The 14,875-nt window shown below is 34.2% G+C and overlaps 1 protein-coding gene and 1 long non-coding RNA gene across 2 annotated transcripts; one reads left to right on the forward strand and one right to left on the reverse strand.

Moving 5' to 3' along the window:
* The first annotated feature begins 8,535 nt into the window (after window positions 1-8,535).
* On the forward strand, window positions 8,536-10,677 carry LOC125856779 (uncharacterized). The gene is made up of 2 exons (XR_007445560.1): window positions 8,536-8,848; window positions 10,430-10,677. It is a non-coding gene; the product is annotated as an uncharacterized LOC125856779 (long non-coding RNA).
* A 108-nt stretch (window positions 10,678-10,785) lies between these two features.
* Window positions 10,786-13,357, reverse strand: LOC125856757 (putative UPF0481 protein At3g02645). Its single transcript, XM_049536381.1, has 2 exons — window positions 13,289-13,357; window positions 10,786-12,472 (listed from the first exon to the last, which is right to left on the reverse strand). The coding sequence occupies exons 1-2, from the start codon at window positions 13,355-13,357 to the stop codon at window positions 11,099-11,101; spliced, it is 1,443 nt and encodes a 480-aa protein (XP_049392338.1). The 3' UTR covers window positions 10,786-11,098.
* Window positions 13,358-14,875: the final 1,518 nt, after the last annotated feature.

A 14,875-nucleotide genomic window follows, 5' to 3' on the forward strand; every position in this document is an offset into this window, starting at 1 on the left:
AGGCTTATTGTATCTTTGTATACACACAGAGTTTATAGCATGTTTTAAACAGTCTTTCTTTATATCGTACTTGTTTTAAATTGCCTTATATTGAAAGAAATCAGTCAGGTTGAGTTGAGTTGAGCCAGGTAAGCTATTCAGTTTCTTCCAGATTTCCTTCTAGCCTTTGTTGCTTAGTTTTCTAGCTCGCATACTCGTACATTCCATGTACTGATGCCAGTTGGCCTGCATCGTTTGATGATGCAGATTCAGGTACCCCGGATCAACATCCTGCACGTCGTTGATCCAGCTGAGCACTCCAGAGTCAGTGGTGAGCCTCCTAGCATTCCGGAGGACTCAATTATTTTATGTTCTTAGTTTTGTTTTATTAGGGTGTTGCGGGGTCTGTCCCAACATCCATCTCAGTATTTTAGAGGCTTCATAGACAGACAGTCAGTCAGTCAGTTAGTTTTGAGTCTCTCATCTACATATATATGTAAATATTCTATTTTGAGATTCGAGTTGCCTTTATGGCCATATTTTATAAGTTAAGTGTTTTGTAATATTGCATTGCATTGAGTTATTCTGTTGGGTTAGGTTTCCGTTGAGTTAAGAAAGTCAGGCCAAGGTTTCGCTTGGGGCTAGAAATGGTCTCCGGGTGCCGGTCCTGCCCAGGGTGTAGGCTCGGGGCGTGACATCAATACTACTCCCAAAATACTTTGGCTCATAAGTGTTTTAAACACATCTTTCTTTAGTTGAGATAATTACTCAAAACTTAGCCCAAAGGCTCATTTGGAAAACATGGTTCCTTTCTTACTTAAATGTAATAACATTTAAAACTTCTTTGGGAATACTTAGTTCCCTAATAGCTTTTGAGAAATGAATTCAACTTTAAACTCTTGACTTAACTTGAAACTCGAAACTCTTTACTTGACTTGACACTCTAAACTCTTTTCTTGACTTGAAACTTGAACCTTAAGACGACGTTAGAACGTTCGATAACGACTCTTGAAAAGCTTTAAAGACTTGCTTGGACTTACTTCTTAACTTTGCTTGACTTGACTCTAACTTCACTTTGACTTGATACTAACTCTCCTTGAATTGGATTATGAATTCAAGGTGTTTGATTACATGATATGAAGGAGTTCTTGATGTTTAAACGTACCTTGGAGTATCGGAAACAACTGTGAAACATTGGTACAATACCATGGAACATGCATGGACACGGGGGCATGAATGGGAACGGTTGGCGTCCCTGGCGCTCTGAGAGGCGCGGGGCGCCAGCCTTGAAACTTCAGAGGGCAGGTTGGGGCGCACTGCTAGGCGCGGCGCCCCATGGGGGAAACTTCAGAGCCCCTGTTGGGGCGCGCTGGCTATCGCGACGCCCCAGCCCTTTTCCCCGAAAACTCAACTTTTCTCCTTCTTTTCTTCAACTCTAAACCTTCCCAACTTCCAAGTTTCCAACACCAAACACTTAGAACCATAAACCCCTCAACATACAATAGATTATAACTCAAAACACAACCAGAAAACATGTCCCAATCAACAAGGGACTTCAACAACACAATCAATAACATCAACAACACAAACCAACAATTTCAACAACCCCATCAATCTTTTCTCAATAAAAAAAAGGAGCTTGGTGTGTGGGGGAAAGGATCAACCCACACTATGAACTCACATACCTAGTAGGGATCACCCCCGACGATTTCCACGACGATCTTTGACGGAAACTCCTTGATCTCCTCTTCTTCTTCTCTTCTTTCTCTCTTCTTCTCTTCTCCACTCAAGAACCCTAACTCTTACTCTTTTAAAATGGGACAAAATGATCCACAATCAGCCTAACACAACAATATAACCACCTTAAATTTCCGGACAGATTTCCCTGCCAACTACCCAACTTCCAAAGGGCATAACTCACTCATACGAACTCGGAATCGAGCAAACTCGGTGGCGTTGGAAAGATCATTCTGTGAACTTTGCAATCATAACTGGAACTCCACCTAAATCATCCTGAGCTAGAATTTATGGCTGTTCAAAGTTGGCCAAAAACTCACTTTTTCCCACACTTAACCAAAATTTCTAGATTTTCAAAATTTCAATCAAAAATGAAAAATTCCAATTTTAAGCCTCTTCGTAGTCATTTCACATTGCCGGATGTTACACTATATTACTAACATGAAATAGTGTGCATTTTGAGAAAAGTATCTTAGAAAAAATAAAGTTTTAGTATCATCGAATAAAGTGTATATAGACATTACATTTAAGAAAACATATCATAGAATACACTTTGAGTGTGTGTTCAAGCCACTATTTATTCTAAAATTTGAAATCAAGTATAATTGAAGAACAACACTTTTAAGATAAAACATATCATAGAATAAAACTTTGAGTGTGTGTTCAAGTCACTATTTAATCTAAAATTTGATATCAAGTATATTGAAGAACAACACTTTTGAGGTGTGTTCAGTATGATGGAAGATTTGCTATTTTTTCTGAAAAAATTAATTTATTTCTAATATTTTATAAATAAGTTGAAAATAAGAAGTTGAATATAATATTTGTATAAAATTTGAGCAAGCACAATTAAGGTCGGCATGGGGGTTAAGGATGTGAGGGTATTGGGGATGAGGACTATGAGATTGGTACATAGGCGTATTCAAAATTTTAATAGGTGCATTATTTTGAAAATGACGATCTACGATATATTATCTTAGATTGGAGAGAAGAAACCATTTTGTGCAGTTGATTTTCCTCTTTAAGAATATGATCCAAGAATTGACAATATGCTCCGTTTCACTATACTTGCCTTTAAGGGTGGGCATTCAGTATTCGATTTGGGATTTTCGAATTTTAGATTTGGTAATTCGGTAATTGATAGTTAAAAATAGATACCAACTATCAATTTTTTAAATTTTGGTTCGATAATTCGGTAACCTTTAAATTAAACTTTGGTTTGGTATGGTATTCGGTAATATCGTATTGAAGTTATAGCCAATTGTATCACAAAGTTAATACAATTTATCCAATTATTTCTATTTTTTTTATGTGGAGACACGATATAATAGAAGATTAAAAGTAAGAAGGTATTAAAAAATAAAAATTGACACAACTAACAAGTAAGAAGGCATAAAAAAAAAATAAATTACCTCCACTCGTCGTCCGGGCTTTGAGTTATTTATTCTTATTCTCACTCAAGTGATATAGGGAGGGAAGTTCAACATTTTTGAAGAGGAACAAAACATGATGGAGTTTTGTGACTACATAAATGTAACTTAAATATAATTTTCTATTTTAACTTTGAATTATTTTTCAACAAATAATCAACTCAATGATTTAGAGTCTCATTCTATATAAAAAAAAATTAATTATCAGATGGAATATATTAATTTAAGCTGGACATATTATTCATTCAAGGGTTTAATTTCATTTATGATCACTGAACTAATAGTTTTATTATCTTAAAAAATAACAATTTTTTGTGATTTCATATTTTTTTCAATAATATTTTTATAAGATAATAATTATTAATTGAGTGACTTGAGACCTGAGATTTGACGGAGGACTTAAAAAACCACCTCCAGACACTTTACACCCAATCATTTCAGATAGCACTTACATTCTTTCTATTACCGGGGCTGCTGGCACATACTACAAAGATGTAATTGAATTCTTGAGCAAATCATAGAATGAAACATATTGTAGAAAACTTACCCTTTTGATTTTTTTCCCTTATTGCTCTTGCTTATCCTCTATATAATATAGTATATAGTAAGAGGATTGCAAATTTATAATACAAAAACCGATTATTTTTAATTATTTAAAATTGTTATATGTAATGACAACTGGAGTCCAGAAGTGTTCAAAAAAAAAAAGTCAACAAGGTATAGTTGTACTAATTGCCGATTGATAATCCACGTAAAAGAAATAGAATCATATAGTTAAATAAATTTCATTATAATAATCATTTGTTATAACAATATTTTATTATAATAATTTAATTTTCTTCGGAATCAATTTTTTCATGCCATATTTTACTTTTCTATGACAACATGTTATTTAAAATAACAATAACATTTATCATAGCGGTACACTCTTTGTAAAATTACCCTGTGTAACTATCATACTCACATAATATTGTATTTTGAAAAATTATAATTATGAATATTTCAAGAAAAAAATCGTATTCAAACCGTACCATCATTTATGGTCATAACTTTATAAGAAAAAACTAGTTGTATTTGTCTTTTTTTACATTCGCTCTTTCTAATTTTCTTATTAAATTGGTTAAGAAATAAATTTTCTTTTTTTGTTGGTACATAAAATCATTAAACTATTTTTGTTTACTTTTATTTATAAATCAAATTTATAATAAAAGTCAATTAATAATATTTTTAAAATTTCATATCGAATTGAATCAACACAAACAAACAGGTTTTTCTAGTACATATTCACGTACTAAATATCCTAATTAAATTCGTCTTTGATAATTGAAATTGAAGGAGAGAATGAGAATTTGAGGGTAAATTTGTCTAACTATTAACTATTATAAAATTGAAGGATAGAATGAGAGTTTCTTTTAAGTTAAATTTGATGAAAAATATATTTTAAAATATTAATTAAAATTTATATAATTTGATTTTGAAAAAGCAAAACATGTTAATGAATAATTAATATAACAGGAAGGAAGTACTAGCTTGAAATAAATTTATTCAATACATATTTTTTGACGACAGGAGCATTTCTTACACTTTTGTGACGAAAATTTATCTTACTTGCAAATTATTATTTTTGTTCAGTTTGAAGAAAAAATGACGCAATTAATATATATTCAAGTTATAGATATTTGTGTGGCTATAAATCATCTTATTAATGGTAAAATTAGAAGTTTAAAGTTACATTATTTCTAACTAAGCATGACGTTCTTTTCGAATGGACTAAAATTTAAAATATACCACATAATATGTCCATTGTAACATCTCGCTAATTAAAAGAACTAGAAAGAGCAAAAAATTGGAAATAATCATTTTAGGAAAGAATGGAAAATCTAGAAATTTGTCAAGTTGTGTTAAGTTTGGGTTTTTGGTCAACTTCAAACGACCATAACTCCTAGCTCAAAATGAGTTAGGTGTGCTTACAGATACCTTAGGAAAGATCTTGGAATTATCTTTCCAACGCCTCCGAGTTTACACGATTCCGAATTCGTATGAGTGAGATATCCCCTTTGGAAGTTGGGCTGTTTGGATAAGGAAAGTCCAATCCGGATTTTGGAAGGGTGTTTTGGTCTTTTCCATACCCTATTATTTTAATTTCATTTTTGGTAATTAGTTGGGCGTCTAAACTGAACTTGGTCAGTTTACGCTTTACAATATTGAGTTAGGGTTTTTAAGAGAAAAGAAGAGGAGAAAAGAGGAGAAGAAGCAAGAATCGTCAAATTATCGAAGCTAAGATTGTGGATTTCGTCAAGATCCCTACGAGGTATGTGAGACTTTCATAGCGTTGGGTTATTTCACCCATGCGCCAAACATGTTTAGTTCAGGGAAATTCGTTCTAAAAAGGTTGAAAGTTTGATGTTCTTCATATGTATTCTTGAATTTGTTTTCGTTCTTGAATTGGGCTGAATTGAGAAGTTTCTGAGATCTTTACGTCGAGTTTTAGAGTTGTTTTGAGTTAGGTTCTTGGGTACAAATGCTGGGTATCTAAATCTAAAGAGAATTTGAGAAAAAATAGTCGAGTTTAGGCGAATTGGGACTAAAAAACGAAGAAGGAAAAAGTTGGGCGAATCTGGGCAGTGGGGCCGCGTCACGGACCTGCTCCTCAGATTTGAGAAAAGTTGCTTTGCGGAGCGGAGCGGTCACGGACCGTTCTGCCTCAAAAGTTATTTTCGCGACCAAATAATTAAATACATCTCCGCGTCGTGGACCTGCTTTCAAACAGTGATTTCTTGATCTTTTCTCATGTTTAACTACCTACAAACACTCCTAAACATCATGAGATCATTCCTATCACAAATCACCATCCTTGAAATATCCATAATCCAATTCAAGGAAAGTTAAGAGTTAAGTTTGAGAAGAGGTAAGTATGTTTCCTTTTTATCAAGTTTCAAGCTTATGTTTATGCTTTAGAATTCCCCTTACATGCTTGTACATTCCACGTACTGAGCCATTTGGCCTGCATCTTCTCATGATGCAGACACAGGTATTCGGGATCATCAACAAGAGCTTCGTTGATACATCCGAGAGTTCGAGTTAGCTATGGTGAGCTTCCTTGCTTCCAGAGGATTTCATTTACCTTTCAGTTTAGTCAGGATGTCGTGGGTCTTGTCCCGACTTCCATTTTTATTAGTTAGAGGCTTCATAGATAGTCAGTATAGTTGAGAAGTCTGTATTATTTATTTATTTTATTAAATATTTCAAAGACTTAAGTTGCCAATTTTGGGGCGAGTTGAATATATTTTATTATTCAGAGTTTTCATTTGAGTTAAAGTTTTAATTTAAGTTTTATGAACTTTTATTTCAGTTTTTAAGCTTTGTATGCTTGAATCAGTCTTCCGCTTGTAGTCAGCCAGGATGAGGGTTCACTTGGGGACCAACAATGGTCTTCGAGTGCCGGCCACGTCCAAGGTGTAGGCACGGGTCGTGACATCCATCATCTGCTAGTGCACCTGCACCCAGAAACAAAGGTGAGTATAATGGTCAGAATTCGCAGTACTTCAGAGCTAGACCTGCACAGTCTCAGGGTAGTGTGGCACAAAGAGGTAACTGGGCTCATGTATGTGCTAAGTGTGGTAGAACCCACCCAGGTAAGTGTCGCGATAGTTTCACATATTTTTTCAAGTGTGGACAAGAGGGTCACTTCCTAAAAGAGTGCCCCAAGAACCGGCAAGGTAATACGAATTAGGGCAATAGAGCCCAATCTTCATCAGTTGCTCCACCAGATAGGGCTGCACCTAGATAAGCTACTTTCGGTACTGGCATATGATCAAACCGCCTCTAAGCGATCACTAGTCGTCAAGAGCAAAAGAACTCTCCAAATGTTGTCACTGGTACAATCAAAGTCTTTTCTCTTGATTATGCTTTGCTAGACCCAGGAGCAAGTTTATTTTTCGTGACTCCATATATTGCAGAAAAATTTGATGTTCTTCTTAAGAAACTTTGTGAACCCTTTTGTGTTTCTACACCTGTTGGGGAGTCTATTCTAGCGGAGCGAGTATATCGTGATTGTGTCATTTCCATCCATCACAAGAACACCATGGCTGATTTAGTTAAGTTAGACATGGTGGATTTTGATGTCATTCTAGGTATGGACTGGCTTCATGTCTGTTATGCATCAATAGATTGTAGAACTCGAGTAGTCAAATTCCAGTTTCCTAGTGAACCAGTTATAGAGTGGAAGAGCAGTTCAGCAGTGCCTAAGGGTCATTTTATTTCGTACCTTAAGGCGAGAAAGTTAGTTTCCAAGGGGTGTATTTATCACTTAGTCCGAGTTAATGACTCTAGTGTTTAGATACCTCCTATTCAGTCAGTTCCTATAGTAAAATAGTTTCCAGAAGTCTTTCCAGATGAATCAAATTGTTGGGTTCGAAAGAATCACGGCATCATTCGAAAGCTTACAATTGCAAATCATGTTTGGGATAAGTCAGGTGACAACTAAAAATTAGAGAAAAGGCTCAAATATATCATCGAACTTTGAAAAAAGGCTAATCTATGCGTGCATCAATTAAAAGTTTGGCTTATCTATGCCATTTCCGTTTTAGAAAAGGCTCACTCATACCATTATTTGTTAACTGAAAACAACTTCGATTTTACAAAATTATTTTTTACACGTGGTCTATGATTCGGGCACACCATTAATTAAATCATTTTTTAAAGAGAAAAACTCAAATATATCATCGAACTATGAGAAATGGAAAAAATTTCATCTATGCCATCCGTTAAAAGTTTGGTTCATTTATACTATTTTAGTTAACAAATAATGGCATGGATGAACCATTTCTAAACCAAAAATGACATAGAAAACAAACATATACATATTTGTTGATTTAAAGGGTATAAATGATGAAGTTCAAAAATGAAAAAGCTAAATATAGTCAACTTGTTTGTTGGAAATCATCAAGTTAACAGGAAGATATGAACTCCGGTAAGAGGATATAATTTGGAAGAATTGATCAATGTGTTATTATTGCAGAAATATCGTGGATTAACTAGCACACAAGTGACTTCTAAGAAATGTATGGAAGGCGAAGGAGTGATTAAATATGGAAGGAGTGGTGTAGCAAAAAAGGAGGAATAGAACACTATTGGACATGAAAGCAAACTTACCCATCTCCTTCCGGAAAAATGCGTTATTGACCGCACCTTACATATTAAATAAAGTGACTTCTAAGAAATGTATCTTTATAAGATACTCAGAACACTCCAAAGGGTATGTGTTTATTAGTAATTTGGAAGATGGAAGTATTAATGGAATTGAATCATGATGTCACATTTCTAGAAAATGATTTTCCAAGGAAGGAGAGCCCTCTTTATGAACGGCTGAATCACCAGATGTCACATATTGTTTTGGCATGTTTGTAATTACCTATTTCTGCTTTCCTTGAAATTGAGGTTCTTTATTCTAACTATGGTTTTGTAGGTGGATTATCTATAGTTTCTGTTTGACATTTGTTGAATATGTTTAGAGTTTATTATTTTAGTCTAATAACTTTGGAGATACTGATGATTGGATTTTCTTTATTTGTCTTAGTGAGTGGGCAGTGAACATTCAACGTGACAGTTATGCATCTTATGTTGGCCACTACCCAATGTTGGCGTATTTTGCCATTGCAGAAAATGAATCAATTGGAAGAGAGCGCTACAATTTTATGCAGGTTTGTACTTGTTAAAGATGCTTATATTGTTTTGCAGTTACTTTGAATTTTAGATCTTAATATGCTGGCTTGCATAAGGCAGGTTTTTAACTGCTTTTAGTGTACAGTTCTGTGTTCTATTCACCGACTAGTTAATGGAAGTTGCTGCTTTGATGTTAAGACTATAGGTTGCATTGCAGAACAAGTTGTAGCATTTCTTGATGCCCTTTTTTGTTTAGAGTCCTCTTTCAGTGAAAGTATTTAGCCATTCAATGCAAGGTTTTCTAGTGCTTTTTTAGGATTTGACTACCATGTGTTACATTGTGCTTTTAAAGGATGCTCAAGAGTGATGGCTTCTTAGACGTGGCTAGTAAGTAACTAAATATAAAGACTAAGACTCATTTGAGGCTACTAAGTAATTAAATATTCAGCAATAGCTTTAGAAAGATCGTTACAAAAAGGTTGTCACATATTTGGCGCAAGTATATAACTCCTTAGCGACCCAAAATGCGCAAATACTTCGACCTTTTATGCTGTATTGTACTCTGTTGTGGTACCCATCTTCATTTTCTGTGTAGTTGTACCTGGGAATTTCGTTCCGCGAGTGTTGAAACAAAGTGATGTTTTTTTTTGTATAGTTTGCTCTCTTTTCTTTTTTACTTTTGGGAAAAGAAAGCATAGTTGGTTCTCACCAAAACAGATGGATTTATTGCATTTTCATATGCTTGTGTGGAGTCATGAGTTAAGTGTTTGTTCTCTGGCTTAATAATGGAAGTTTTGTCCAGTTTTTAGCACAAGAAAACAAACATATTCATGTTTGATGATATTAAGGGTATAAATAATAAAGTTCAATACTATAAAAGTTAAATAATAGTCGACTTGTTTGTTGGAAACAATCAAGTGATCAAGATAACAGAAAGATATGAATGAACTCTAGTAGTACGTAACACAGGGTAGCTACATCTAATGTGGAAGGAACATATTTTGGGAAGGAAGAAAACATGAAGTCTTTTTGACTGAAGTATTCAAAAATGGAGTTCTTTGAGAGTATATACTAGCTGGTACAACCTTCCTCAGGAAGAAGTTTTGAAAAATGACTATCTTGCGAAAGTCTTAACTACTGTGATGGTAGAGATCCCATTAGCCTACCTGTTTCTCTTCTTGTTATTCTTAGAGGTTATACCTTGTTAAACACAACTTCTTTTGCTATGTTGTCACTTAAAAAATATCAACAGACAGAGGTTGTTCAGAGAATATAAAGAAAGGAGACTTCTCCCCATTTTATACGTTTTCGGAAAGGCTACAGTAGACATGCAGTTGCAGTTGTCATGAAGCTAGTCGGATTCTCGACATAATCCCACTTGTGGATGTTTGAATGACCACCTGTTGAATGCAATAATTTTTAAGCTACTAATCTGGAGGGCCAACCACTTCCTGAATATTTCAGTGTCGATGGAAGCCTTAGCTGTTTCACGTAGAAGACAAAATCTTCCTGAATATCGCAAATTTATTTGATGTATATATGATGTTCTCTGAGTATGCATCCTTGATTTTGGTCTTCTATGATTACATACAATCCCATATTTACTTGTGCTTGTGCAGAAAATGCTTTTGCCTTGTGGTCTTCTACCTGAAAGGGAAGACGATTAAGAGTTGCAACGGATAGCACCCTTTCAGACTCAGACCTCTGTCAAGCCTAAACCTTGCTGCTTTAATCTCCAGTTCAGAACATGTAAGGTTGAGTTGATATGAAAGATTTGACTTGTATTAATCTGAGTGATCTAGCAAAAGCACATTTTGAGTTGTTTCTTCATGTTCAACTAACATATATATACATTTCATGTTCATTAGTTGTTTTTTCATGCTCAAGTGCCTAAGAGAGGTGTCGAACATCGAGTAGCTGCTATATAGTTTTGGTAAATGTTTTTGGTAGAAATTCAGTTGGAATATTTGAACTTTAACCCCCCAAAATAACCATATGGCCAGCTGCTGTCTAAAAACATCACCCGAGTGCTTAAAACCACATTGTGCTTGGGTAGGGCCAATCTATATTGAAGGTTTTAATGTGTTGGCTTGCGTAGTGGATAAAGTTATCGGATACATGTTGGTAGGAGGTGACATGTATAGATACTTGAAATAAACTAAATTAGCATTCAACTATAAAAAATCAATACAAAAGGGGGACATGAAAAACTCATAAGCTCATCAACATGCAAATTACATGTATGGAGTTGTGAGGAAACACTACAATTGAGAGAATCATGATAATTACTACTTAACGGCACCTGTGAAAGCTAAAACAGTCTGTGTAGCTGTGAGCAAGAGGAGTATGATGGCTGCCACAGTTGAAGCTCCTGCCCAAGGACTATTGAAGTAATTGTGCCTTAAATTTGCCTTCATTCTGTTCCATGGTTGTTCACAATGTTGAATTGCTTTTATGCATTCTTCATTGTAATAGAAGGTAGAATAAACAGTGACCCCATTTCCGATTTTATTGAAGAGACTAGCCACTTCTTTGTCCTCTCCAATCCAGTTCTCTATGATTCCTTTTCGGCGAAGTAAATTCACATCTTTATCTGAGTCGATAAGATAATCCATGAAAGTAGCATAATCACTGAAATATTTTGGTTGTACATCAGATGATTGTTGCTCATAAGCAATGAGATTTCTCAAGAATGTTTCTGTATCATCACAGACTTGAAAACAAGGGATTGTCATCAATCCATTTTCGAACTTTATATCAAATAAACTCGTCATATCCCTAATATTGTCTTTGTTTCTATTAATATTTCCGATCTTTGCAAAGCTAACTCCAGCTTCGGAAAGCTCTGTTGCATTTGGCATGATCATATGCCTCTTTTTGTTATGATTTGACTTTTTCATGGGATTCCCATGACATGAAAATATGTGTACTGCATGAAGTAAATGTTTGATATTTTCTTCATTACATTTTGTCTTTCTAAAGGATTCAGGGGTCATTTTTGGCAAGTCAACAAAAAAGGTAAATGAATTAATCGCCAGTATTGCCAATGGTAATTCATCATCTTGCTTTGTCATGTCATGAAGTTGGTTGAGAACAAAGAAAGGAAGTTGGTTTTCTAGTAACATCAAGTCTCGAAGTATTTGACCATATATGCAATCATCAATATTGATGATGTTGTCTTCTCCTTCAGTACACTCTCGAATAAACTCAACCACAAAACAACCATCAAGCAACAACATTTGCAAAAATTGACTAGTGCAACTATCATCACATAGATCTTCTATATCATTATAACAGTTCATTGTTTCCTTCTTTAGTGTCTCCAATTCATTGATGCAACTTTCCACATCAAGTCCATCTTTTCGTTGAAGAAACTGTTGTAGGTATAATAGTTTGTACTTTTCCATTGGACGAAGTTGAGGATTTTTCTTATGGTAAGAACCGATAGAGATCATCTTTGGTGTATAAGCATCTGAATTTGATTCACGTTGCCCCACATTTACTTTGAATATCGTACACGATTTGATTGACAAATTGTTCAAATCCTCAAACATTTCATCAAAGATTTGATTTACAGATTTCTTTGTTTGTGACCTATATGGATCTTGACCATTTGTTTCCTTTATCTCGATTATATGATCTACTTTCCTCCTTTCTTCTATCTGTAATGGAAAAAAGTCATGGTTAAGATTTCGCATAACAAATTGTTAGGATTTTGCCCTAATTTTCTTACTTCGAAGTTTATTTTTTCCTAAATGAAAAGACAATACTATCATAAATGTTTTTACTTTTCCTGAAAGGAAAATATAATTTTCTTCCATATTTGGGTTATTCTTTTCTCAGAGGAAATGTTTGGAATCCTATAAATTGAAGACCCCTCTTCTCATATCAAGAACACAATAGCTTCCACAACGTAGACATTTAAGAGTTTAGTTTATGGAGAGATTTATTCTCTCAATAATTTTAATATTTTTCTCTTATATTAGTTTTCATATAATAATATTATGTCCTTAGTATAAGTAATTGTTATCTGATTTATCATGTCTATGATTTGCAATTGTAAGCTTCCGTATGACGCCGTAATCACTTTCGAACCCAACACAAATTACCTTTCAAAGTTTTTCGTAATATGCTTAAAATTCATAACAATAAGCTCTTAGCTTTCAAAGTCTTTTGTCCCCCTCTATATATTCCGTTTGGCTTATGATATATATTGCCCCAAAATTTGCATAAAAGAAAAAAAAAGATAAAAAACTCTTGAAATGCACCGATTTGTAGGTGTAAAACTATGGTTAGTGAACATGTTAGGACAATGAGGTAGACCTAAAATTACGTGGAAGAAAGTTATTTAAAAAATTCTATAATCTCTTGAAATTCATGATAGCGAAAAATTTATTTATTTTTGTATAGATGATATCAATTAATTGTTTATGTATTTTAATCAAATCGAAAATTAATTTTGTAAAGTTGAGAGAGACCTCATTTTTTTCAGTTTGAAGTAGTGGAATTTGATTATCTATTGAGGTAATCTCAATGGAGTGTGCCATCCCTCTTTCTTCAACTCTAATTCCTACAAAAAAATGTCAAATTCACATTATTATTAATTCAAAGCAATATATTCATTGCAGAAATTGATATGAAAAGAAAAGACAGCAATTAAAAGGGTTATTATATAACATCAACTCTCATGTTACTATATGAAAAGAACTTTACTATGTGTTGTCAAAACTTCTAGAAAAAAATAATAATTTGATCTAAGTAAAAATAAAAGATTCGGATGTCTCTTTCATTTTCTGGTAACTTGCTAATTTTAACTTTTCACATAACATGTTTACGATCAAAAGATTAAAGAACACTTTGGTACATATTATATATTTCAGTTTAAAATTATAAGATTCAAAACTCTTTTTACTTTTTGTATCAAATCAAAAACGGACAAACGAAACAGAAACACTACTAAAAAGTCACTATTTTCCCATTGAAATTTTTTACTACAAAATATTCAGTGGTTATTCTCACAAATATTTTGATTGAATCAATGTGAAAAGAAAAAATAGTATTAGTTTTTTTAACGCATAAAATTTACGAAATGTAAAAGTTTGCAATTAAATCACTTATGTTTCGCAGATGACATGCTCATATTTAGTAAAGGAGAATACAAATCAGTGATGATGATGTTGAGTGGACTGCTGACATTTTCTGAGGCTTCAGGTTTAACGACCAATGCTGCAAAATCGAATATATTTTCAGCAAGCATGGATAAACAAGAATTGGAGGACCTGTGTGAGGTGACACGGTACGCAAGAGGTAAACTACCGTTTAGGTATTTAGGGGTACCTATTTCACCAAAAAGACTCTCAGTAGGGGATTGTGAGTTATTGGTGGATAAATTGGCTGCGAGAGTTAGAGTATGGGGATCAAGAAACCTATCGTATGCAGGAAGAGTGATGTTAGTCAATTCGGTACTAATGCACATGCACTCGTATTGGGCTGCAATTTTCCTTCTACCAAAGAAAGTAATGAAAGATATAACAGCCATATGTAGGAATTTTATATTGAGTGGGAAGGTGAACACGAACAGAGCACCTCTGGTAGCTTGGGAGATTGTCTGTAGGAAAAAAAATGAAGGGGGACTGGGGATACAAGAGGGTATAAAATGGAATGAGGCAGCAATAGCGAAATATGTATGGGATGTGGCTAGGAAGGAAGATAATATGTGGGTGAAGTGGGTGAATCATATATATATATATAAAGAGCGAAGAATGGTGGCAATACAAACCAAGTCAAAACTCGAGTTGGTACTGGAAGAAAATATGCAGCATCAAAGAGAAGTTTAAGGCAGGAAAAGTAGGAAATGGGTGGCAAAATGCAACACGGAAATATACCATATGAAGTGGATACAAATGGAGATGTGGGGATGGAACAAAGTGGTCGTGGTGGAGAGGTGTCTGGAGAAAACTTAATATCTCAAAACACAGCTTCATACGTTGGATTGTGATGCATGGAAGATTGTTGACAAGGGAGAGATTGAGTAAAATGAAAATGTTACAAGACACAAGATGTAT

This window comes from Solanum stenotomum, chromosome 2 (assembly GCF_019186545.1).
Source record: "Solanum stenotomum isolate F172 chromosome 2, ASM1918654v1, whole genome shotgun sequence".
In the NCBI taxonomy this organism is placed as follows: Eukaryota; Viridiplantae; Streptophyta; class Magnoliopsida; order Solanales; family Solanaceae; genus Solanum; species Solanum stenotomum.

Bases quoted from the DNA above. Each gene is read 5' to 3' on its own strand.
- LOC125856757 (XM_049536381.1), bottom strand. From the start codon at position 13,357: ATGGCACACTCCATTGAGATTACCTCAATAGATAATCAAATTCCACTA. The intron at 12,473-13,288 runs GTCTCTCTCAAC...TTTCCATTACAG, and splicing joins TTCAAACTGAAAAAAATGAG to ATAGAAGAAAGGAGGAAAGT.